At 54.3% G+C, this 25,769-nt stretch overlaps 1 protein-coding gene across 4 annotated transcripts in view; it reads right to left on the reverse strand.

The window, feature by feature from the left end:
• The window catches only part of SEZ6 (seizure related 6 homolog), a 45,022-nt gene that overhangs the window by 15,876 nt on the left and 3,377 nt on the right, over positions 1 to 25,769 (reverse strand). For all 4 annotated transcript variants that reach the window (XM_045070232.1, XM_045070230.1, XM_045070233.1 and 1 more), the window contains exons 2-3: positions 6,864 to 7,511; positions 6,282 to 6,415 (exon numbers count right to left, since the gene is read on the reverse strand). In XM_045070232.1, the coding sequence (XP_044926167.1) occupies positions 6,282 to 6,415; positions 6,864 to 7,511 (782 nt within the window). The remainder of the gene's footprint in view (positions 1 to 6,281; positions 6,416 to 6,863; positions 7,512 to 25,769) is intronic.

Genomic DNA, 25,769 nt, shown 5'->3' on the forward strand with positions numbered 1-25,769 from the left:
CTGTAAGGCTGGGAAAACTGGGAGCTGAGGCTTATGGCCCCCTCCAGCCAGCCTGGCTTCCAGCCCAGCCATGGTGAGGGCTACCTCAAGACCATGGGATGGAATGGACTTGGACTACCCCGGGGCTCACTTCCTGAAGGCCTCCTGTTCTCAGCTAGAGGCTGTCTGAGTGGCTCTGCTCCCCTCGGTTCCGAGCACCCACTTCCAGGCCTGCCGCAGTGGCTGCAATGTAATTTGTCACTTTTTCGAGGGCCAAGCCTGACAGGGGCCAGACAGGGCTGAGTGTTGGACAAGGAGGGTGATGGAGTCTTGATGCAATTTGCAGGCATCGGAAGAGCTTGGGAGACAGATTGAAATGTCAGCTCTGCTCACAAGGGCCTTCTTCCCACACCCCCTAGCCTGTGACAAGGGGTGAGGAGGAGGGAGCTGGGGGCTGGGTAGGGGGAAGGAGCAGAGGGAGGTGAGGACAATTCTGACAGGACCTAGGGCTGTCTTGCACTGCCTGGCTTCCTGCTGCCCCTGAAGTCAGTACAAGGAAGGACGTGGGGTGGGGGGAGGGGACACCACTCCTTCCTAAACTCCCAGGAGGCAGGGAGGATTTAGGTTGCCCTCTGCTGGCCCCCCCAGATCATCAGGCTTGACTGGCTTGTCTGTCCCCATTGAAGCCACCAGTCAGGTTTCCAGAACATGCCCTAATGGTGTGACTCATAGGTGGGACAGTGCCACAATTCCCCCCAGTAAAAACCCTGCACAGGCCAAGGACAAGCTCAAGGGTGACTCTGGTGTGTGAGCCCCTCCCCCAGAAGATGGCCACAGGCCCTGCTCCCCTACGCTCTTCTGGTCACCAGCACCCACGTGTGTACTCTGACACAAGCCCGGTTGCACACATGCAGCTCCCTCAAACACATGGCAGGGCACACGTGTGCCCTCGTTCCCATGTGCTCCCCCACATACAAGCCCCTCCTCACATGTGCATGCTCCACAAAATCCATGTGCTCCCCCAACTCTACGTGCTCCCCCACACCCACGTGCTCCCCCACTCCCCACAGCAGGAGAGGCACAACTTTTCCCAGGAGACCCTTTGTCGTTTCAAAGCTTTCACACCCTTTATCCTTTCCTGTATCACAAAATCTCAAGGAGGGAATCCGAGCAGATTTTATTTACTTCTGCTCTATAGACAAGGGCACCTCGCAATCAGAAAAGTGCAGAGTTCCTCTTTGTGTCATACCATACACCCAAAGCAAAGCCAGGATTCTGGACTGGGACCCCCGATTCCTGGCCTAGGGCTTTGTCTTCATGCATAGCCTCCTAGGCCCTTCCCCAGACTGGAAGAATTCCAGGCGGGCGTCTTACAGGCACAGGCAGGGAGGAGCTGAGGAAAGGGATGCACCCCCATGCACCCCCTGTTCGGCTTAACCATGCCTGGGCCAATCTCCTAGGCCAGGGGAAGAACAGGGGCTCTTGAGTCCTGAAATAGCTTCCGGCTCTATCACTGACTAGCTGAAAGGTCCTTGGGGGAAGTTACATGACCTTCCTGAACCCCAGTTTTCATGTGTGGAACGGGATGGTTGTACCTACTTGATAAGGTTGTAAGGATTAAGTGAGATCCCACCTGTAAGGGGCTGAGCACTGCCGAGGGGTCCTCTTCCCCTTTTTGGGGGGGATCTGGGCTCTACCTTGGTGAGACTAATGCTTTTGATGTGATGGTAGCTGGCCGTCAACCCACCACAGCCCCAGCTCTTCTAGGGCTCTGCCTCCGGGATACTGTACATGGGAGCCACCCTCTCTCTGGACCAGGTTCTACAGCTGCTAGGAAAAGGAAGCAGGGTCAAGAGCTTGAAAGACCACGGCCCGGTTGGCCTAGAAGGGGGCTTCCTGAACCCAGGAGAGGGAACATGCTCAGATGGACTGGCTGGGAGCACCTTTCAGCATCATCTGATTCATCTTCTTTTACAGAGAAGCAAACAGTTCCAGGGAAGGCTGGGGGCTTTGCTGGTCACCAAGGGACGGGCTGCCGAGGCTGGAACCCCAGTCCCACATGACAGCCTCTGTGCCTGTCCACAAACCCTTATGGGACAGAGTCTGCTTTAGGGATGGGGAGAGGGGTCTAAATGCATGGGGCCAGACCTGCCTGCACCTCCCTAATTCCTCTCAGACGAGCCTTCCAGAAGCTGGAAAAGAGGAGGTTGCCCAGAAATCTCACCCCATGGACCCACCACCCTATTGGTGTCCCTATCAGGCCTGGTCCTGGAGTTCTGGCTATCAAAGTGGCAGCTGGCCTGGCGTGGAAGAGCTATGTTCCAATGGGGCCACCTGGGGCACAAGGGTGGGGATAATGGGCAGCTGTGCCCAGGCTCCAGATGGTACAGAGAGCAGTCAAGCCAAGATGGAGACTGGCAGTGAGAAGGCTCTTGAAATGCCAAGTGCAATGAGATGCACATGCCAGGCCCATTTGAAAGGCCTGGAGCCCTCAGGGGAGACCGGCTGCCTGGAGAAGGGATGGCATCCACACGGGCCCAGGGTCTGGTGTCCAGCCATCCTGAAGGGACTTCTCAAGAGAGCCTAGCGCAGTGCCTGACCCCAGCTGAAAGAGGTAAACCTCCTCTGTTTACGGAGGACCTGAGGTGGCCTCCTCCCTCTGGGCAGCTCAGACCCTCGGCCACAGTGCACAGATCAGTGCAGCGGCCTGAAGGGAGGTGGGGGCAGGGGATAAAGCAGGTTATGAGGGGCTGGAGTCCAAGACATGGAGAGCATGGGAGTTTGGAGTTCTGGAAGCCCTGAGCCTGTTCCTCATGAAAAGAGGCCCCAGACTTTATCCAGAGCTATGGTCACATGGCAGGGGCCCAGCATGGTGTCAGGGATGTGAGCTGTGGGTCCTTCACATGCTTCTCTCCTCCCATGGTTTCTCCCACCCACCCCTGCCTGGATTCCATCCCTTCCACCTGCCCTGAACCGTACCTGTGAACTCGAGGAGAGGCAGGCCAGGGCTCACCCACATTGGAGGGAAGCCACAAGTCTTTCCCCAAGTCTGAAGAGGCCACGGGCACCTTCTCAGTCTTCCAGCCACCTCACCCATTCCATTCCCCACTGCCCAGGGAGACCAGCACTGTTTTCAGGCCTAGCCTCTGGCAGGAGGGCGATCTGGAAGCACCTAAGTTCACCTCTTGCTCGCATGCAATGAAAGTCACCTGTCCCATGCAGTCCTGGGAACCATCAACAGCCAGACCACCTTAGCCATGGCTTCCTGATCCTGGTGTGTCAGCTGACCTCTCCTCTGTCAGGTCCCAGAGTGGCTATCACGGCCTCCGGAAGGCCTTCTCTGACCCTCCAGGCTGAAAAGTGTGCCGTATCCCTGCATTCCTGCCATGCTCCTGCTTCCCACTCCATCCCAATGGTGCCGAGCCTTCTCCGGTCAGTTCTTCCGATTTCCATCTCCCCCAGGAACTGTGTCCAGCGCCCCCTCACACAGCCTGCCACGTGATAATTTCTCCACTTATGTTTGTAGAGCAAAGTCATTCATCAAACAAAAAAATGTGAGTTAATGGCTCACTGAGTGACCTTAGGGATTGCCTTTCCTTGCTGGCCTCAGTTTCCCCAACTCTCCATTGGTACCAGTCTGCAGGATCAGTAATTAATTCTTCTGGTCCCCAGGAGATCTGGGTGGTGTGGCTGGGAGGCCCAGGAGGAGCAGAGGTTCCAGATCTGGCCCCCGAAGGAGATGAACCGTAACCTTTGCTTCAGCACTGGCTGATGCTGTCCCTTCTCCCCCTCCCCACCCCCCGGACCTTCCTGCCATGGTCTCAGACTCTTAATTCTGGCCATCAGGGCCAACTGGATCCCTCAAGGACTCTGCCCCACGGTGGTGGGGTGGAGGGCGGTGCCAGCGTCTGGCTGCCACATTTGCAGACCGCCATCCCGGGCTGTGACAGGTCTTCATCTCAGGGTTGCCTGGTAACAGCTTTTGCATTCTGATGGGAAAAAAAAAAATGTGGCAGCCCCAGACGACAACAGACATAGGGCTTATGGTGGGGGGCAAGCAGGGTGGGGCTCATGCCCGGGGCCAGGGCTGGAGCCCACAGAGCCAGCATCTTGCCCCTTTGTGGAGAGGACCTAGACCGGGCCCAGCCTGGCTCAGGGGGCTTCAGTGGGAATGGCAGCCTTGGGGGGCAGGTGATGCCAGCTCAGGCTGGCAGGAGGGCCCTCAGCCTGGCATCTGCCCCTTCCCACCCCCTTCCCCACACCTGCAGCTGGTGCCTTCTACCCGGTGAGCCACAGCCGGTGCCACCTCTCATTAGGTGATGATTTTACATTAATTACCTTAATTAAGCGGCACTGAGTGCTAATGGCTTGGGGGGGGGTGGCGGAGGCTCCTAATTACCCTCCCTGTCAGCCCAGAGCGAGGGGCCCAGAGCTTGGCAGAGCAGGAGCAAACAGTCACAGAGAGAAGGGGAGGGGCCCACTGGTGGGGGGAGAGGGTTCCCCTTCCTCTGGTCCTGACTCAGAGACCTGCCCTTGACATCCCCAGGACAGGCGTAGCTGGCTCCAGGCTCAGATCCAGGGGTTTAGGGATGGGTGGGGAGCATAGGGACGGGTAGGGAGCAGGCTGAGAGCTAGGAGCGGCCAGCACTGCCCTGTTTCCCAGACTCCTCCTCTGCCCTCTTCCCTCTGTTCTCAGTCACTTGCCTGATACTCTCAGCTGGGCCGAATGCCCGCCTCTACCTCCATTCTCTTTCCATACTCAGGCCACTGTTACCTCTTTCCTTCCTTCCTCCAACCATCTGTGCATTCATTCAGCCAGTCCACGGAGACCCCATTCTGGGCCCCCACTCAGGGTACTCCTCAAGGAGCCCACAGTCTGGCTGGGGATGTGGCCAGCTATTAACAGACTCATAGGATGGGGCATCAGGAGATAAGTCCCTGAGAAAGTGACACCGAGAGTGAGTCCCAGAAAGGGATAAGAGGATGACACTTCTGGGCAGAGGGACCAGCATGTATCATTGGGGCTTGTGGGGAAAGCAACCTTGGCCCATCCAGCTAGCTGGTCAATGCAAAGGGTCAGGGAGACAATGAGGGAGGGAGTGGTTGGACATGGGCTGGAGGGACTGGCCTCCATTCAGAGGCCTCTGGGGAGGTGTGGAGGGGAGGACTGTCTTCATATGGGAAAATGACTGCAGTGGAGGGGCGCCTGGCTGGCTCAGTCTATAGAACATGCGACTCTTGATCTTGCGGTCATGAGTTCAAGTGCCACGTTGGGCGGAAGAGCTTACTTATATAATTAAAAAAAAAAAAAAGATAATAAAAGAAAAGTGACTACAGTGGAGGGGGAAGACAGTGGGGGCAGGCAAGAGTGGGGTGACCAGTGAGGCAGCCACTGCTTCACCTGGGGGAGGGATGATGGAGGCTGGACCACATGGTGGTGGTGGGATGGACGGGAGAAGCCGGCAGATCTGAGTTTTGGGGAACGTCATGATAGAATGGAGACACCAGTTGATGGGACTCAGGGAAGAGGAAGAAAGAGGGGCCAAGCTGGCCTCCAGGTGCCATCCATATTGCATGGTGGCAGCCCTGCTCCCTGTTTCTGAAGGGTTGGGGTGTCCATCTCTGAGGTCAGGAGTGGTGTTTGGCAAGCAGGTTTAGGGGAGCAAAAGGGAAGAGTTAGCTTTGAGGCTCGTGGAGGTGGAAGAGCCTATGGGACATCCAGGAGGACCGGCAGGCTCAGGGTTGAGGAGCAAGAGAGAGTCTTAATCCCAAGGGAAGGATGAGATGGCCCAGGGAGGCAGCGGGAAGGAAGCTGGGGCTGTGGGTCTGACTTGCCCACCAGATGGTTCTCTCTGATGGTGTGCCATGTCTATCTTCCCCAGCTCTGCACCCCAGGAGCCAGCACTGGGCCTGGCCCAGAGGAGCTGCTCAGGGAGTATTTGCTGAAGGAATGAGTGAGTGCGTAAGTCAGTCAATGAGGCCCCCTGGCTCTTTCAGGCCCAACCATGGAGCCCTACATTCATGCTCCCCCAACCACATAAATTCAGACCCTCACACACTCCTCTGCTCATCCAAGAGTTGAGCCCCTCCTTAAACTCTCCTGAGCTCCTGATGAAGCCCTTGGGAACAGAAGCTCTTCCCTCTCTAGAGCACAGGGCAGAAGCTGACCAAGTTTTAGGCCCAGCCCCAGCTCTAGGCCAACCATGCCGCTGAGCAACCTCACCTCGGCCAGTGGCCAGCACGTTTCTGGAAAAATAACACACTAGTCCCAGCTTTGTCCCGGTGGGAGCCAGGTTGCTTACCTTGATTTCTACACCGTAGCCGGGGTAGACGGAAATGTAGTAGAAACAGTCCAGGCCGACATCTGTAGGTGAGCTGGGGGCCGTGGGGGAGTCCAGAGAGCCCTCCGGGCCTGAGAAATTCCAGCTACAAGGGCCTGGGAGGCAGGAGGAAACACAAGGCTAAGCCCAGCTCTGAGGGTGTTGGTTCAACTAAAACTGACCATTGTGTGTGTGTGTGTGTGTGTATGGTGAAGCCCAGCTCTTGGGGCACCTATTTCCCTGTTGAAAGAAGGGGACCACCTTTGAGCACCTACTAGGTGCAATTTTATCTCAGTTATCACAGTGGCTCAATGAGGTAGGTCTTATCACCGTTTTACAGATGAGTCTCAGCGAAGTTCAGCAAAATTCCTAGGGTCTGTTGTCATTCCTTCAGATCCGGATTAGAACCCAGGCCATCTGGTTCCCATCCACTTGCCTACTGCAGGCTGGCCCTTGGTGCCAAAGGGCAAGGCAGGCTGGCATAGTGACAGGGGCAGGGGACTACAGGGGCCCCGCCGTTCCCCCATACCCATTTCCAGATCTCTAAGCCAGCGGGGAGCTGACCTGGTGGCTGGACGGTGGTGATGGTGGTGGTGACAATGGTGGTGGTGGTCTCCTCATCGTCCCCTGAAGCCGTGGAGGTCGTGATGGCTCCCTCCACCCCAAGCCCCAGGGTCTGGGACTTGACCTCTGGAGCCCATGGTCTGCCCATATCTCCAGGACCCTCTTGGGTCGGGGTCCAGGCTCTGCTGGGGGGTGTAGTATTAGGCCTTTCCCCGGAACCCAGGCTGGGTACGGGAGGTAGGGGAGCTGTGATATGATGTACGGGGGGCTCAGACTCCCGGCTCCAGGGTCTTTCTCTGGCCTGGGGGTGAGTGGGAGCTGCAGCCATGGCCGGAGTGGGGCTGGTGAAGACAGGGCGGCTGTCCTGGTTGGTCAGGCGGGGAAGGGGACTCGGGGTGAACGGTGTTGGTGGGTCAGGCTGGAAAGGCAGTGCTGGCCTCAGCCCCTCCTCGCCACCCTCCAGCCCTTCTTGTAAGAATTCCTCGAGCAGTGGGTGGTGGTTGAGCAGCTTCAGTGTAGGGGCTGTTGTGACGAAGTGGACGCCTCGTTCTGGCTGCTCAGGTGTGGGGGCCACAGTCAGCTCCCCGTCTGTCTCCTCGATGCCTGGAGCCTGCCCGTCCCCCGTGGTTGGGGTCTCTGAGGAGAGTCCTGAAATAATAACGCATGATCAGAGATTCTCCCCCTCCCCCACAGGGAGGGGCACCACAGCCCATCCAAATCGTAGGAGACACTATGATTTGTTGAGATCCTACGATCTGTTGAGAACCAGGAGCTCTAGAATCCAAGACCGGGGAATGAGATGATATCATCTATTTCCAGGATGTCTCATGAGATATCCTTTCTCCTCCAACACCAGAGGTAGACAGACGTTACTGATTTATCTCGCCATGAGTTCCTGCTCTTCTCAGATTTGGCCTCAGAATCCTTCTCAACACAACACTCTGGGCAGCCATGCTTGCCACCTTAGACTGACATGAGAGAGAAATATTTGCCACACCTAATCGGGGTCTCATTTAATAGATGAAGAGACAGGCCAAAGAAAGGAAGTGGCTTCGACCAGTGAGTTGAAGCCCTGAGGTAAGACCCTTACCAAGAAGGCCAGGCCCCACCACAGTGACTTTTCTGCTGAGATTATAGGTCATTCAAGTTCATTTTCTATTCTCAGTGAAGCTGCTGGTCATTAGTCTCAGGAAATGTTTCATATATTTGGGGTTTTGTTTCATTTTCAATTTTTTCCCTTCATTTTATTTATTTATTTGAGAGAGAGAGTGGGAATACCGGTGGCGTGAGGGGAAGAAGGAGAATCAGACTCCCTGCCAAGGAGGAAGCCTGATGTGGGACTCAACCCCGGGACTCCAGGATCATGACCGGAGCCGAAGGCAGATACTTAACTGATTAAGCCATCCAGGAGCCCTGGGGTTTTGTTTTAGATTCCCTCATGGGTACACGACATCTTTGTTAGGGTCCCATTATGTCCTATTTCTCTCACTTCTCAGTCATTTATCTTTTTTTATTTTTAAATCCTTTTAGAACAGTGATGTGAATAGAGGGGGGAAGAGACAAGCTCTAGAGTAAAGCCTGTGTGGCTTCAAATCCCAAATCCATTCCACTTCCGGGTTGTGTGACCTCAAGCAAATAACCTAAACTCTCTGAAACTTCGTCTACTCATCTGTAAACCAGGGTTTCATTTTTAGGATTAACTGAGGATTAACTGATATTACTTTTCCTCATTTGACACATCTTTCTGAATTCCCATTATCTTTCTTTCTCCGCCCTCCCCCCATTATCTTTCCTGTGTTACTAGCCAAAGCAGGGATAGAATAGTTAGTCCTAATCCATGGCAGACACTGTTAACCAATTTTGGGTATTTCTTGCTGAGCCACATGGGACTTCAGAATCCTTCTCAACACAATTATCCAAGCAGCCACTACCAGTCAATTAGATAGGCTCTGGAAGATGAAACTTAGTTGCTCTTGCTGGTTCGAGGTACAGATTGCTCTGCCATTAATTATTTTGACTTTTACAACCCCATATCTGGACAGATGATGCCTATTCTGCTTGTGGCCCACTAGGCTCTCCAGCTCCTCATCTGCCAGGAAAAGGTCAATGGATGCTGGCTCCAGATTCAGCTCCTGTAGAATTTTGCCTGCCTGAGAAGGCTGGGAGGGGATTCTGATCCTAACAGCTCTCAAAATGGCTGCATGAGCACTTGACGGGAGACACAGCCAGGGCGTTAACAGTTTGCAAGAAGAAGGTTGGTTACTCTGAATGTCTGATGGTGGGGCTGTCATTTCACAGACTCACACCCACCCCATGGATTGGCAGGCACAAGGAAGTGGCAGATGGCCTACATTCTGTTCAGGAGTCCATAGCAGCTCTGATGTGTCAGACAAAGGGGAGGAGGGAAGAGATGGGGTGGGAGAGGTGGGTGGAGGTCAGAGGGCTGGCTCTCCATTGCTTTGGGTCAGAGGGGTCTTGATGCCCCAAAGCACCAAGAAAACAGGACCAATTGCATCTCCTGAGATGCCCAGCAAAGCAGCCCATCTGTGCCTTGGCATTCTGTGCCAGTCACCAACAACACAGCGCCCAGGCAGGCTCATACCCTCTGGAGCACATGATCTCCCAGTGGCCCTGCGTCATTCATTTGAGTCATCAATAGAGGGTCTGAGCAGTGGCTATGACATGCCAGGACATGGTTCCTCTCTTTGCCCACCTCCCAGATGTCACACGGTCTTTGCCAGGTGAATAGAGACTGATCTTAGCCTAGTACAAGGAAGAGGAGCCTTTCTCATCGCATAGACTGAAGACCAAGTGTCTCTTTCCAGGATTGCCCCCTAAGAGATGTGGCCTGTGGCTCCCAGGGTAGGTACCTGTGGGATTCTTCCCTTGGGGAGGGAGGGCAAGGAGATCCTCTGCCTCAGGAAGACAGCGCAGCGGGCAGAGCTCCTCCCGCTGGCTGCCAGGTGGGTGCTGGGCAATGGAGCAGAGCTAATGGGCACCTCCCGTGTCACTGTCAATTGCACTGACTGTGTTATCTGGGGGGACTGAGCTCTTGGTTAAATGGGATCGAGATAGCATATCAAAGGAGCAAATTTTTTTTTTTTTTTAAAGATTTTATTTATTTATTTGACAGAGAGAGATGACAAGCAGGCAGAGAGGCAGCCACAGAGAGAGAGGAGGAAGCAGGCTCCCCGCCAAGCAGAGAGCCCGATGCGGGGCTCGATCCCAGGACTCTGAGATCATGATCTGAGCCGAAGGCAGTGGCTTAACCCACTGAGCCACCCAGGCGCCCCCAAAGGAGCAAATTGATTCCGTAATCAGCTGCCACTTGGTCCCGGAGGGTGCTACCCACTGTCAGAGAGGTAAGATAATCTCCAGAAAAGAAGCCATTTCTGGGGACAGGGCATCTCCGGATATCTTGGGTGATTCTGATGGAAGTTTGAGGCCCTGTGACCTGCCCTCCCTGCCACCAGGCTCCCTAGGTTCTCCGCTGGCGCTGAGTTCAAAGGTACAGAGATTGACAGAGAGGGAGCATGTGATGTTGGGCATAGTGAAAGGGATGGCAGGGACCCACATGCTCAGTCAGGCTGTTCTCAGATCTTGTATTATATCATTGACATTGCAACTCTGGAGATGGGAATTACAAAGAACCTGAAGCCCAGATAGGTGGGGTAAGGACTTGTTGGGTCATACAGTGGTGGAGCTGGGGTTTGAACCTTTGCTTAGTCTTCCCAGGATACTAGCCTGTCTCACAGGAGGAGAGAGGAGCTGTCCAGTAGAGAACCCCCCTAGCCAGCCTGAGTGACTAAGGCTCAGAGAGAGAATAGACTTGTCCAAGGTCTCATGCAATCTGGAAGTAGAGCTGGGATCAGAATTTCTAGTATCTGGAACCTGAGTCGAGCCTGACCTGGTCCGGACTCTCAGGAAGTCTCCTGGCTGGGACCCAGAGAGCACCCACCCAGTGCCCAAACCACATCTGAGTCTGGACCCCAAATCAGAAACCCTTAACACTGGTTTCTCTGGGCAGGGGCAGGGGCAGGGGCAGGGGCAGGCACCCCTGTGTTCAAATGTCAGCCCAGGAAAGCTGCCTCTCAGAGCTTTTGAGGCTACAGGGACTCAAAAGGGCGGGCAGCACCCCCCACCATTGGGCCAACATTGAGGCAGGCCTGGGGTGAGGAGAGGACAGCTATAGATGAGGCCTCTGCTGTCGGAGAGAATGTGTTGACCCCGAGCGTGTCAGCATCCTCATCTTTAAATGAGGATATTACTGCCTCTGTCAAGCAAAGGGCAGCTGCGTCTAAGGCCCCCGTGTAGGACGTGGATGGGTTCCCCCAAGGTCTCCCCACCTGTCTGCTCTGCCTGGTGCAGGAAGGCCCAAAAGCACTCCCAGGGCTGCTCCTCTCTCCTCTTCTCCAGGAGGGATGCAGGGCCTGGGGCCTCTTCCTTTATGAGGGGTGGGTCCGGGGAAACACCCCTTTCCTCCCCGCCACCGCCATCCCCACCCCGGAGGAGCCCCGGAACTCCCCGGCAGCCCCCCGCCCCGGCGTGGCCCTGCCGCCGCCTGGGCCCTCCCCCCGCATTAGCTCTTAAGCTATGCAAATAGACATCGGAGGGAGCCCTGTTTAAAGTATTTAGACGAAATGAAAAAAGGCTTTCATCGGCACTAATGAGCCATTCAGGATGCCTCCCCGGTGGATTCTCCCCCGCTCCCGCCTCCCAGCCCGTGCCACCCCCACCCCCCAACCGTGGCCCCTCTTGGGATTGGAGGCCCCTCCCCTTCCCCAGGCCCAGACTGGGCCTCCCGGGGAAGGCCACCTGCCTGGCCGTTCCTCCCCAGGGCCCAGCTTGGTAAGGGGAGAAATGGGAGTCGGGTGATCCACACCGGGCAGCCTCTGATTGGATGTGAAGGCAGGGTGAGGGGTTGTCTAGCCTCTGCTTAGGGGAAGCTGGAAAGACTGGGGACTTTTCTTCACAGCATCCAACCAGGTAGGCATTATCGTCCTTGTCTTATAGATGGGGAAACTGAGGTGCGCTGAGGCCCAGGAGGCTGCCAAGGGTTTACAGTGCTCGTGGGCTGTGGAATTGGTCTGTGGAGGGAGTGATGGAAGGATTGGGGTCACAGTGGAGTGGCCCTGCCTGGAGCACCTGCTGCATGCCTGGAACAGACTCCAGATGCCCCCTCAGGACCAGCTGGGCTGCCCCAATTGGTGCTATTGTTTCTGCAAATCTTTCTGCACCAGCCAGCTGGAAAACTTCAGGTTCCAATCCCAAATCCATATGCCTCACTGCCTCCGTGACCTGGGCAGGGGGCCGCCCGCTTGGGCCTTGGTCTCTCTCTCTGTGGAGTGGTGACGTCTGGGTTTGGTGAGGGCCATCTAGAGACAGGCCTCTGCTCCCATCTGCCAGCCCCACCCGGTTCTCTGCAAGGGCAGAAGGGGCCCCTGTCACTCCGGTAGTTCCTGCAGAGGGCCACAGTTGCTGGCCTCCTAAGGAGGAAGCCAAAGAGGGCACAGGGAGGGGAGCCCAGAGTTCTGAGCTGAGGTCAGCCTTGATCCCTTCTTTGTGGTAGCAGTGGCTCCCAGCTGGGGTTGTGGGGGAGGGGAGAGCTTGACAGCAGGTGGGTATACAGGGGTGCCTGGGGATACAGTGGGCAGGGAGCCCACCCCTCTGGGTTCTGGAGGTTAAGCTGGCCCAGCATAAGAATGAGAATTTAATGGGATACATTTATTATCCCATAAAAGTTAATGAGTTTATTCTGGAGGTTCCCTGGCCCCTTTCAACTTTTAATAGGGGATTAGTGAGGGCCTGGCCCCTGCAGACCCTCATTATCCCAGAGCCCAAGGGAGGGAAGAGAGGTTCTGAGAGTGAGAGAGCCTGGGCCCCCAGAGCGGCAGCCTGGTCTCCATAGTGACAGTACTACTGGGCCCAGGCCTGCCGCCTGAAATAAGAGACCCCAGCTAGAAACTAGCAGGGCCACATAGGGCCCCTGAGGCCTGAGGTCCAGTTCTGGAGGCTTCTGATTTGATTCTATGTGCTCCTGTGGTATTTACAGCCACTATCCCCACATCTGAGGTCGGTTTGCTGCTGTCTGATTACTTGTATTAACAGGAAAGGCGATATAAACCCCATGTGAAAAATGGGGAAACTGAGGCCCAGAGCGGGAGTGTGGTTCTCCAAGGTCACCCAGAAGACATGGCAGAGCCTGAATGGACACATTCGGCCTCATCTGGAGCCGGATAGCTGTCAGGACTCAGTGTTGACCCAGTACCTTCACGTGCCACGCTCCTCCTCCCCTTCCTCTAAGGAGGTTTGTATCATTATCCCCAGAGATAAAGACTCCCAAGTCCAGAGAGGTTAAGTAACACATCTAAGGTCTTGCGTCTAATGACTGGAACTCCGAGCTGGACAGCTCCATAGCTCATCTCTGTCCACTCTCTCCCTGGGGCCTCCGGACTGTCTTTCTAGTAGCCTGGCCCCACTATCTTAGGGCACTTGTCATGGGAGCCCCACAGTTTGGGGCGATGGGGAAGGAAGTCCCCATGGTTTCCCATGGGGACAGTGGTTAGAGCGGACACAGAGATACACTCAAAGGGACCTTCTCAGCTAGAACAGATGCCTTCTTCCTTCTGCCCCATTTGCTCACTCTTCCTTTGTCTCTTCAAACCCTCCCCATCCTACTAGGCCCAGCTCCTATCCCCCTTCTGGGGAGCCATCGGTGCTGGCCAAATAGGTCACAATAGCTCCCACCTCTGACCTCCTGGGTGGGGGGGACTTCCTGGCGGGGGATGCTCCGCACATGTACTGATTGGGTCTGTGAGCAAGGGTCCAGCACAAGGCCTCTCTCTTCCCACATCTCTGCCCACAAATGCTGACCCCTGGTGCTTGGCACAGTGAAGGGTGGGCTCAAGGATTCTGCCTGTCTGCATACTTGGAAGGCTCCCTTCTCCCCAAAGTGCCTGGCCTTTGTCCAGCAGGGGTGGGCAGGGGAGGGCAGAGGCGGGCAGGGGCGGGTCCTACAGGGAAAAGATGGGCAGCCATCCCTTGGCAGTTCCCCAGCACAGCCCCAACTGGCAATTGAGGAAGAGTGTCTGCTGACACAAGCTAGTGGGCCGCCCAGTCTCAGACCACCCTCTTCTTCTCTGCCACCGTTCACCTTCTCATCACACCCTTCTACTACCCTCTCTTGGTCAACCCCTGGCAGTCCAGTAAAATCTGGAGTGCAGATATGAATAGAGGCACCCCTTCTTGGCCAGGCCCCAGGCAGGGAAGACACTGATCCCCAGAATCTGAGCCCACGGAGCCTCTGTGAACATCTCATCCCTCCCTCATTAATACAAGAGGAACCTGAGTCCAAAGGGCTTTCCCAGGTGACGCAGAAAACTTGGAGCAGGGCTGGGGGTCAGGATGTTGGGGCTCAGGGAGCATCTTGCCCAACCGCTCTGAAGAATAAACTCTCTAAAACTTCTGGGGCTGTGTACCATCTCTGGGCATACCTCTGGGGACAGAGAGCTCACTACTTCCTAAGCTGCCAGGGGTAGATTTGTCTCCCAGCATCGTGGGTTGGGGTGGTGGATAACCCTGGGCTTTGGCATCTCAAGGTTGGGGTCTTCTTGCTAGATGGAGAGAGCAGGTGTGGGGGTAAGTAGAGACCACCAGCCAGGAGTCAGCCCACCTGGTCCTGGTCCAGTCCCTAACAGGCTGGGGTCCCCTGCACAAATCGCTTCCCAAACCCGAGTCTCCATCTCCCCACTGGTAAAATGGGAGAAGTATCCGAGGACCCTGGCAGATCTCACCTCCCAAGATCCACTGAGCTAAAGAGGACTTTGTGAATAAAAATATGGAATGTTGGGGTGCCTGGGTGGTTCAGTGGCTTTAAAGCCTCTGCCTTCAGGTCAGGTCATGATCCCAGGGTCCTGGGATCAAGCCCTGCATCGGGCTCTCTGCTCAGCATGGAGCCTGCTTCACCCCCGTCTCTGCCTGCCTCTCTGGCTACTTGTGATCTCTCTCTTTCTGTGAAATAAATAAATAAAATCTTTCAAAAAAATATGGAATGTTACTGTTGATTGAAAATTTGTCATATGCCCAGCACCATTCGAAGGGCTTTACCAGCATTAACTTGTTCAATTCCCACAATAACTCTGTGAGTTATGAACTTTCATTATTCCATTTTACAGATGGAGAAACTGGGACTCAGGGAGCATAGTTCGCAAGATGACTAATTTGAATATATCAGATTCAAACACAGGGGTGATCCAGCCCTGGGGCAGTGCTATCTAACAGAACTTTTTGTGATGAGGGGAAACATTTTATATCTGCGTGTCCAATATGGTAGCCAGTAGCTACACATGGTGATTTGGGCCCTTGAAATGTGGTTTGGGAGACCGAGAGACTGAATTTTAAATTGTATTTCATGTAACCGAACTTACATTGAAATAGCCACATGTGGTTATTGCTATCATAACGGAAAGTAGCTCAAACCTAACCTTACCTCCCATAGTTTTCACCACCTCTCAGAAGGGAAGAGTCTAGAGCTGGGGTTCTGGAGAAGAGTTAAAAATGGCATGGCAGTCTCTGCTCTCCTCCTTTAAGCTTAGAAAACTGGGGACTGAGGTTGGCAGGGAGAAATGACAAGGAGCCCTGGAGCTTCTTCAGATTTTCCAAAAGGTCTTATGAGAGCTGGGCTTATCATCACTCACCCTTTGGGGAGGATGAGTGTTGTTGGCTTCCCAACCTTGGCTGAGCACTGGTGTTCTGAGGAGTGGGGTGTTTGATGGGCAATTTTGGAAATACAGATAGAACCAGTTTGGGAGGGCTTTGTGGGTGGCCAAAAGCCAGGAAGCCTTGGTCTCTTGGGATACAGTCCAGGATGGGACCAGGGTGTGTGAATGTCCAGTGACAATGTCCTCTTGTGCTTTGTTGGCTTGCTGCAACTCCCTGCCCAGTCATTAGCACAGCGGGTAGGGAGCCTGGCCTGTCCCTCCACAGGGCTCCCAGGGCAGCCCCAGAGCAGCTGGCTGACCTTGAGGCCATGGCCTCACAGTTACGGAGCACCCTCTATGGGCAGGCGAGGACCTTCGAGAGAGCTGTCTTCTCCCGCTGGAGCATCAGCCTTTCATGCTTGGAATCAATATTTTCCGCTTTACATATGAAAGAACCAAGGCTAAGAAGCAAAGTAAATCATCCCAGTTCATAGTGGAAGAAACTGGCGAATGAGGGGTTTGAACTGGGTCTGCCTGTTCCCCTGTCTGGGCTTGAAATTTCTACCACACTGGGTTGCTGCTTGTGTATGCGTGTATGAGTGTGCGGATCTAGGGGTATATGTGAGTGTGTGTATGCAGATCCAAACACATGCATGGGCTGTAAGTCATTACTATTTGTCCCTGCCCATGGATGGCACACCCTGGAACATGGCTGGCTTCCTACAGTCCTCAAGCTCAAAAAGGCACTAGCTCCCAGAAAGGATGCACTTTTCCCCAAGATGGCCACTGTGCTCCCTCCTTTTTACTCTGCCCTTTTCTTGGGCCCTAACCTGACTCTTTCCAGGACCATGTGGCCTGGACAACTCAAGGGTCTGGGTACGTGGGCTGGGTAGGGGTCAGTTGTGCGGGGGTATGGGGAGACAGGACTCTGGACTGCAGGGGGGCAGCTCTCTTCCCTTCTTCCCACTGCACCCTTTCTCCCTTAAGGCTATGACCAGGGGCCCAGGGTAGAGGGAACTCCCAGCTAACTGCCATGTTCTCTGCTTTCCAATTTAAAATCTAATATGGTCTTGCCACTGCAGAGCTGGGGGCTGGAGAGGTGATTAATGAGGCCTCTGGAACAGTGTCACCTGCTGCGTGCTCCACCTTCCCCTGTGGCCCTGCACTCCCCTCTCCTGCCTGCCTGCTGGTCCTGGGGACCCAGGGGTCCTAGCCCTGCCCACCCTCAGTTCCTTGGGGCTGGGAAAGTGGCACTGAACTTGGGGAAAGGATGGGGGTGGCCCTAGAGGGAAAGGATGGGGGTGGCCCTGGAGTAGAGGTAATAGAATTGACCTCCACCCCTGGGGGAGACCAGAGGAGTGGGGGAAGCTGCTGGAGTCCCAGTGGCCTCACCTCCCTCACCAGCCTGTTAACTCATTAATCTGCCATACTCCACCCCGATTATGTCACATAGTGTGGCCAGGGTAAGGGAGGGACTTGGCCCTGAGCTGGATACTCAGGTCATCCCTCTCCCAGCTCTAATGCTCCAGTCACCAGGCTGTTAGCAGCAGGGAGGTATTTCTCTGAATGAAAAACCTTGGGAATGTTAGCTGGGCCGAGGAAGGCTGTGAAGGCAGGAGCTGCATTCTCCATGGAGCCTGTGCTGGGGCCAGCTCGGCCCAGTCCACTGGTGAAGTTGGGGAACAGGAGTTGATCTCAGGAGGAACAGCTATCCCCTCCTTCTTTTGCCCGCTTCCCTCTATGTACCTACCATGGACAGTTCCTCCCAGCCGCCCAGCCCAGCGAGACCTGGCCACAGGGTGTCAGGGCCTCAGAGTGGGTACCTTCCTGAGTTCCAGACCAGCATCTCTGGGCTGCTGCCCTTTCCCTGAAGTTCAACAGCCAACACCACTGAGGTTGCTCTCAGGGCCTGTGTTTGACATGGAGTGAATGAACAGCGCGGTAGCCCGAAGATTTTGAGGCTTGTTTTGTGCACAGAGGCCAAAGTTATGTCCCGGACCTTGTGATTTTGGCCCTGTGGCTGCTTTTGTGAGCCGCCTCTGAGAGGAGATGGCCTGGGAGAGTTGGCTAGGGATGGAAGGGAGCTGAACCCAGACCTCTGGGCTGTCCTGGTCCTTAATGCTGCTGTATGCTTCTGGCCACTCTCTGCCCAAGAAGTCACTTGAGTGTCTGTTCTTAGCTGTGAAGCTGAGGAGCCTGGTGAGGTCTTGTCAGAACTCTGACTCCAGCATGAAGGTGGCTCTCTCTACTGACAAGCTGTGTGACCTTGAGCTTGTCTTGCCTTCTCTGGACCTGTCCATTTTTTTTTTCTTTTTAAAAAAGATTTTATTTATTTATTTATTTGACACAGAGAGAGAGATGGAGAGAGAGGGAACACAAGCAGGGGGAGTGGAAGAAGGAGAAGCAGACTCCCCGCTGAGCAGGGAGCCCAATGTGGGGCTCGATCCCAGGACCCTGGGATCATGACCTGAGCAGAAGCCAGACGCTTAATGACTTAGTCACCCAGGCGCTCCCCGTCTCTTTTTTTATAGAGTACTTGGACTCTGGTGTTTTAGAGTCTTTGGATAGGTTGGGTGGAGACTCAGCCCCGCCTTCGCTGGGGTTGGATAGAAGGCTGTTGGAAGGAGAATGGATGGGTGGATGAAGGATTGTCAGGCTAAGTTCCTAATGGGAGTTCCCATGCTCAGGAGCTGATGGAACCACTTGGGCAGGAGTATATGTGCGGGGTTGGGAGAGGGCTGACAGCATGGGACACTGTGCTCTTTTGACTTACCACTTGCCTTCTGTATGGCAGTGGAGCTCAGGATCCTCACCTCTCTATGTTGGTCAGTATTTGTTGAGAACTTGGAAGGCTAGGCTGTGTGTATGTGCATACACATGTGCAAGCAATTATGTGTTTGTGTTATGTATGAATATATATATACATATATATGTATATATATATGTATATATATATATACAATGCACATATATATACATATATATATGTATATATATGTATATATATATGTATATATATGTATATATGTATATATATGTATATACGTATATATACATACATATATATATGTATATATATATACATATATATATGTATATATATATATATATGTGTGCATTGGGGGAAGACAAGCTGGGAGGTGGGGGATGGAGGTGTGAGAAAAGAACCCCGGGAGGGATTGAATATTTTTGAGCATCTATGGTGTGCCAGGATCTGCTGGCCTATTCACCCACACTGCTTGATTAATTTGCCCCATCCCATAGTTAGAGAACTTGACAGAGGTGGGAAGTGCTCTAGTGGGCCCCAGAAGCTGACCTGGGGCTATCCCTGCCCTGCTAAGCTCAAGAGACAGGCAGAAGAGAGACAGAGGAACAAAGGCCCTCAGAAAGAAAGGGCATTTCAGAGCCCAAAGGGCAGGCACCCACTCCAAGGAAGCCAGCTGGGGCTGCCTCCCCGCTCCGTCCTCTAGTTCATGCCCTTTGGACTGCTGTATCCTAGCCCCTTTCAGCTGGTGCCAGTTTCCAGAGCAGATGAGGCAGTGGTGGGGTGGGACCCAGGAACACCAAGAGTCTGGGGCTGAAATCACTTTGGGAAGTGCCAGGGCAGCACCAGAAATCGGGGATGGGGGTCTTGGGGGGAGGTCACCTAGTCCAGGTTAGCCCCCTACACTGAAGTTCCCGACACTTTGAGCCCCCCTCTGACTTCAGCTTCTATGGGCGAAGACCTAGGAGTTCTGGCCTTACTTCCAAAGAGCTTAGGGAAGAGTCACTGAAGACCTGGGCTCTACTCTTAGGAGCCTGGGGAGAAGGGAGGGAGAGAACAGCCTGGGACCTTCTCCCAGCCCCAAGCAGATGGGATGGAGCCTAATCTGCCCCAGGGTATGGGCCCTGAACGTACGGACAAGCCCAGGCTCTCCTTGCCTCCATAGACTTGTAGGACTGAGGGGAGAGGGCCTTACCTACCCAGCATTCCAGACTGTGAGGGTCCCCAGGCTCTGCTCATCCTCCCCACTTCCCCAGCAAGCTGAGTGGGGGAGGGGAGGGGTGCAGAGCTACTAAAAATAGCAGCAGCAGCGCCAGTTACAAGTCTCCTTGAGGGGTCAGTGGAGCCCAAGGTTGGGGAGGAAAAGAATGGAGGGGGCTGCAGGGAGGGAAACACACCAGCCTCAATTGGGGCCTCTTGTGCCTCCACCAGGACCACAGCCCTACGGTGCAGGGATAGAAGCATATGCAGGGACACACGGACACGGACACCCAGGGAAAGAAGAACAAGCCAGGCAGAGAGGCACACAGATGCAGCTCTTTGCACATCTGGGGCTTTTTCTTCCCAAGACCCTCAGGAATACCAGAGAGACGCAGCTCTGCTGCCCCCAACCCTTCAGCCTTCTCTCCTGTCTCAACCTTGTTTTGACCTTCAAGGGCTCTGCCAGATTGGGTGTGTGGTCGCTTCGAGTTGAGAGGGCTAAGTCTTCCTTCTCTGATCTCTCCAGTCTCATCTGCTTGAAGCCCAGGGTTGGGAAAGGCCAGTGGGCAGTGTCAGTGACACGGCTGCAACAGCGACCAGACTCAGGGTACCTACCACGCAGGTGGTTTGAGTCTCAGGAATACCACCTCAACTTAAGCAGCAGGTGTCTTCCTGGCCTGGCTGGTAAGGACCCAGCAGGGCAGGACTAGAGATCTACCAGGGGATGGGCAAGAAGTGAATGGACAATGAGGGAAGAGGAAGAAGCAGAGGCTAGATAAATAAATAAATAAATAAATGACCTCTCTCAGGCATGCGTTGTTTCATCCCACCTTTACACCTTTGCCTGGAGATGCCAGAGGCTCTTCTGTCCTCAAAAGAAGGCGACTCTCTTTCCCCCATTTCCTCTAACCAGCCAGAAAATAGGGCCTCATGACAGGAGGGGGCCTGCCAGCTGCTGGACCAGATGTTTCAATTCACGAACACATCCCCTTGCTAGATGCAAATGATGTCTAAGACAGTGTCCATCAGAGCAGCAAGTGAGGGTCGAAGGCCCTTAGAAGCACCCTGAATCCAACCTTCCTCCCTCCGTACTGCTAGTCTCACCTTCCCGGTCAGACCTGGACCAGCTGGTGCTCCCTCCGCATTCCTGCCTTAACAGTCTGTCACTGGGCTCTTCCACTGACAATCTGAAAATCAGCCCTTCTTGGTGCTGGACAGCTCCGGATCCCGGAGGACACCGCCCCAAGTGGGGTTTTTGGTTTTCTTCCAACACCACTGGCTCTGATTTCCTTTGATCTCCGTGATGTTCAGTGAAAGGTGGGACAGGTGCCATGAACCCCCAAGGAAATGGAGGCAAAGGAAAGTGACGTGAATTGCGCAAGCTCACCCAGCCAGCAAGAGCCAGAACTGGGTTTAAGTCCTGGGGGGTCCTGGTTCGCTGACGAGCACTCTTCTGCTATTCCTTAGAGGATGTCCCCTCCTCCCTGAGGCAGAAGTTGGCTCTCCACACTGCCCCGATAGCCCCCCTCCCAGGCTCTGGGACTCCCTAGGCACCTGCTGGCTGATGGGACCCAGGCCAGACACTCAGCAGGTGGCTGCTTGGGGGACAAAGGAGCTGGTGCTCAGCTGCTGTGCTGCGAGGGAGGGAGAAGCAATGGGGGGTGGGGTGGAGGGATCTGGTCTAGGAGTGGGGAGAGGCAGGGTCTGCTTCTGTGCCTTTAATAGGGAGCAAGCATGCAAAGGGGGGGGGGCTAAAACAGCATGCAAATGAGCATCTGTGTGGAGGGGGTGCTCAGTGGTTCAGGCACTTTTCATAGGGGCTCTCCAGTTCTGTCCTTCCAGCCCAATGACCAGCTGAAAGGAGGGTCCTGAGGGTAGAGGGAGGATCCCGTGGGGAGGGAAGGATTGGGGGACCAAGGAAGATGCTGAGGTTGATGTCAGGATTCTGACTGGGATCCTGGAGACGGCAGGGGATGTGGGAGGGTTGGAGGAGGAAGGGAGAGACCCACTGCTTGCATTCTGCAGCATGGACATGACTTGTTGCCAGGAGGGGCCCTGCAACTGCTCTTTTTGGGGGTTAGGGGACACCTAGTCCCAGCAAAGATGGGAAGAGTTGTGATGAAGGGCACCACAATGGCCTGCCCTAAGGGTCCCAGAGGCTTACTGGACCTTCAAAGACCTAAAAGGTGAGCCCTCTAGCCTCAGACAAGAAACTGACCCAGAGCAGTCCCTGGCTAGGAATCTCCTGTGCTTCCGAAGGCCAGGGGTTGGATCACACAGGTGCTGTTTGGCATCTCATTTGTATCTCATTTCATTAAAATCAGAGGGTCCAGGTCTAACTGAGAAGGCAGTGACAGCTGAGTTTATCATTAAGAAGGCAGCTCCCCCTCTAAACTGGGTTCCTTTAGGGCGTTGATCATGTTGTATTCCTACTTATCAAACACCTGATGGGGCTGGATAGAAGGCTGTTGAATGGAGAATGGATGGGTGGATGAAGGATTGTCAGGCTACGTTCCTAATGGGAGGTATTTAGCTTTTAGAGGACAGAGAGCCCTCTGGGCTGGATGATCAGGAAAAGAGGGTGTGGGAGAACAGAAATAAGCAGAGGGACACAGGATAGCATTTCAGGAATGGAAAAATGGCTAAGCAAAATTGTAGAGGTTGGCCCAAACAAGACACGAGTGGGGTCTGGGGTTTACCCTAGCACTTCAATCAGTCTCTCCATGGCCCTCCCCTCCCATCACCACTCAGTTTCTTCTCATCTCTTGGCAAAGTCCCTTGTCCCTGCTGGGACTAGCCAGGACCTCCCCCGGCCCTCCCCCCACCCCTCTTGCCAGCCTGCCTGCCGGCAAGACTGCAGACTGAAGCTGGAGACCCAGGTTGTTGTTGGAGAAGCGGCAGATTTGTTTGCTCCAGAGCCCGCCGAGAAATCTCAACAATCAATGGCCAACAACACTGCCGGCGGCTGCAGCATCGATCTCCCCAAAGCCCTCCCTGGGCTGGCAGCTGGGTGGCAGGTAGGCAGGTGGAGGGAAGCTGGGGCAGGCTTGGCACCCGGCCCTGTCTAGGAGCTGAGTTGAGCTTCAGGCAAGTTTGGGCTTTCCTGCCCGGTTGGGGGGAAGGTGGGGGAGGGGTGGGCCTCAGCAATGGGGCTGAGGGGTTAGGCTGGGGCAGCCTGGAGGCCAAGACAGGATTAACTGGTCCTCTCATTCACCAAGGTCCCCAAGACCAAGATTCACTTGACTCCTAGCCTCTGCTCTGGGCTCCAAGTGTCTGAAGGGATGTTTGATTCATTGCCACTAAGAACTGAGCAAGATAAAATATCCCTAGTCTACAGCAGCAAGGAAGAGAGTAGACAGGAAGCTAAGCCACTGCCATCATCAGAAATGTGCAAGAAGAAAGTTAGGTGATATTTACAGTTCTGTGCAACCACATGGGCTTGAACTTGGTCTATGGAATGCAGGTAGTAACTTCTATCTAGAGTTGGGATGATAACTATACGAGCTAAGGCATGGAAAGCGCTTAGTTAGTATGGTGCCTGGCACATAGCTGGTACCTAATAAATGTTTGCTAGTATTGCTGTCATCATGGTGATGAGAATGAGTGATAGTCGCCTGGGTTCCCATGAGCTTGTACTAAAGCTTTGCCTCCATCTGGGCAGCACTGGACACAGTGCTGTCTGTAGCCAGGTTTTGCAAAACAGGGAGGCACTTTGGAGTAGCCTACTTAATGGCAGTGAAGCCCAAGTTCAGTGACTTAATCTCTCTGAAACTCAGTCTTCCCATCTGAAAAGTGGGGATAACTAATCTCTTGTATTAAATAGAAAGAGCATGTGAGGGGTACCTGGGTGGCTCAGTGGGTTAAGCCTCTGCCTTTGGCTCAGGTCATGATCCCAGGGTCCTGGGATGGAGCCCTGCATCGGGCTCTCTGCTCAGCCGGGAGCCTGCTTCCCCCTCTCTCTGCCTGCTGCTCTACCTACTTGTGATCTTTCTCTCTCTGTTAAATAAATAAATAACTAGAAGAGCACGTGAGAGGCTCGTATGAGGGTTCTGGGCCAAGCCTCATGCTTCAGTACCTGGCTGTGGCATGAATGAGAGAAGTATGGATACAGGTACTCTAGGGACTGTTCTCTCAGGAGAGGTGGAGGGAAGCTGGGGCAGGCTAGGCACCTAGACTCTGAAAGCTCTGTGGACATGAATTACTAGATGACCCCCGGGCCCCCACTTTCCCATTCAAGGACATGCTAGGCTGAGAGCTGCTCCCAAGGTTTCATGCTGGCCCCTCTGAGCTTTGTGAGGATGTCTGAAGCTGAGATGGACGGGGAGATATGGTGAGAAGTCCGACGACATGGGGTTGCCCCTCCCTTTCATTAGTCCTTAATTTCATACAGGGCACCTCTCTCAGCTGGCAGAGGTGGTAGGCAGGTGCTGTGGGAGGGAATCAAGAAGACCGGGCTCTGGGCTTACCTCCACTGCTGTCTGCCCGAGCAACTCTCATGAAGTTATTCAACATGTATTTAATGTCTGTCATATGCCAGGCTCTGTGCCACAGGGGACACAAGCAGGGGTGGCTGGAGACAGGCTTGAGCTTTCTCAGAATGGCCATCAGCATCCCACCCCCAAGCCACCTCAGGCTGACGATGTGACAGCATAATTTGTGGAACGAAAAAACTAAGTCAAGGCTATAATTTATAGTGGGGATAATTGGCCAACTGTTAGGAAAAGGAAAAAAAATCCTAACATACAATCTATGTAAAAATAGTGTGCTTGCTAGGCAAACGCAGCCTCAAGGCACAGGCTCCGCTGCTCTGCCCCCACCTCTCCTTACTGACCCTGAACCTGATCCAAATAGGACTTCTTGGAACTGCCCCAAGAGAGGGGCTGAGCAAATCAGACTTGGTTGCATCCTTTCTGAGCTCAGTCTTGCTCCTTGGAGAGAAACAGCAAGCAGCTGGGCACTTGAGACCTAACAAGATGGGTACCCTGATGAGGGAAAGTGGGGGCTGGTGGGAGGCCGAGAGACCCCTGACCCAGGCCAGAGGTCCAGTCGGATGAGATTTCCCCTGAAGAACCAAAAATACTGCTGAAGAATTGCAGGAAGTGCCAACCAAGGCAAAACCCAAAGCATGAGATAGAGTGAGAGTGGCCCAAGAGGGGAAAAGAATTTCATGCAGAAAGAATGGAAAGAGCCCAGAAGCTGTTGAGAATATGGATGGTTTGGGGGATTGATTGGCCTAGCTGGGTGAGTGGGCTTCCTAGACCTGGTGCTTCCTGCTGGAATTAGTCTGGAAGGGGACTTGAAGACCCCCTCTGTCTTTCCCACACCTCCCAGCTGCTGACCATGGCTAGCAACATTGTTTCCCCCATTCCCCAGACTCTTACTTCTAGATCCTGGCTCTTTCTCCCTCAGAGCAGGCCAGGAAGCTGGGGGCCCAGAAATCTGCATGACTTGACAAGCCCTTGGAGGCCCTGATGTGCTCCTAGGCTTGGCAACCATCAGGTGGTGCAAATGTACGTTGAGCGCTCCAGACAGTGGAGACTCAGAGAGGGCAGAGGTGCGCCTTGGGCCACCCAGGGGGCCTGTGCTCTTCACCATCAGGGCTGAGAGTTCCTTCACTAAAGTAATCCCTTCTTTCCCATCTTTCTTGTTTGGGGGGGTGGGGTCCCCAGCTCTGAAACTTCTGCCCAGGTGGGGGCGTAACATCCCTGAGCGGAGATCATCCAGCACATGCAGACCAAATGGACTAGGAGGGATGGGGACAAGGAGGGAGGGGGCACGCTGGAGGACTTGGACATCTACGTCTGGGTGGAGGGAGGGGGTAAGGAAGCCGACATTCAGAATTCCTCCCAGGATTCAGGCAGCCAAGGTGGGAGGGGCATGAAAGCTCTAATTAAGCCCAGTTTCTAATTAAGCCCAGCCCCTGTGTCGCCTCACTCCCCATTATTGTCCCCAAGGCATTTTAAGCTGCCACCCTGCTGAGGAGGCTGGGAGAGCGGCCAAGGCCTGCCAAGCCTGATGAGCCTAGACCCAGGAGGGGCAAGAAGCCAGCCCAGACTTCCCTTCTAGTCTCTGGGTCCTCTAGTCTCCTCAGAAGCCTAGGCAAGCCTCTTGTGTACCATGGCTACCTCTGGGGCTCTGAGTGACATGTGACTGCATCCCATGGGGCCTTATCCCCAGCAGCCACTTCCTGACCCCAAAGTGCCAGACTTGGGGCAAAGAGCAAGACCTGGCTTGGGCCTAGGC

The sequence above is a fragment of the Mustela putorius genome, unplaced genomic scaffold, assembly GCF_011764305.1.
Source record: "Mustela putorius furo isolate JIRA1106 unplaced genomic scaffold, ASM1176430v1.1 tig00003962_pilon_pilon_pilon, whole genome shotgun sequence".
Taxonomy (NCBI): domain Eukaryota; kingdom Metazoa; phylum Chordata; class Mammalia; order Carnivora; family Mustelidae; genus Mustela; species Mustela putorius.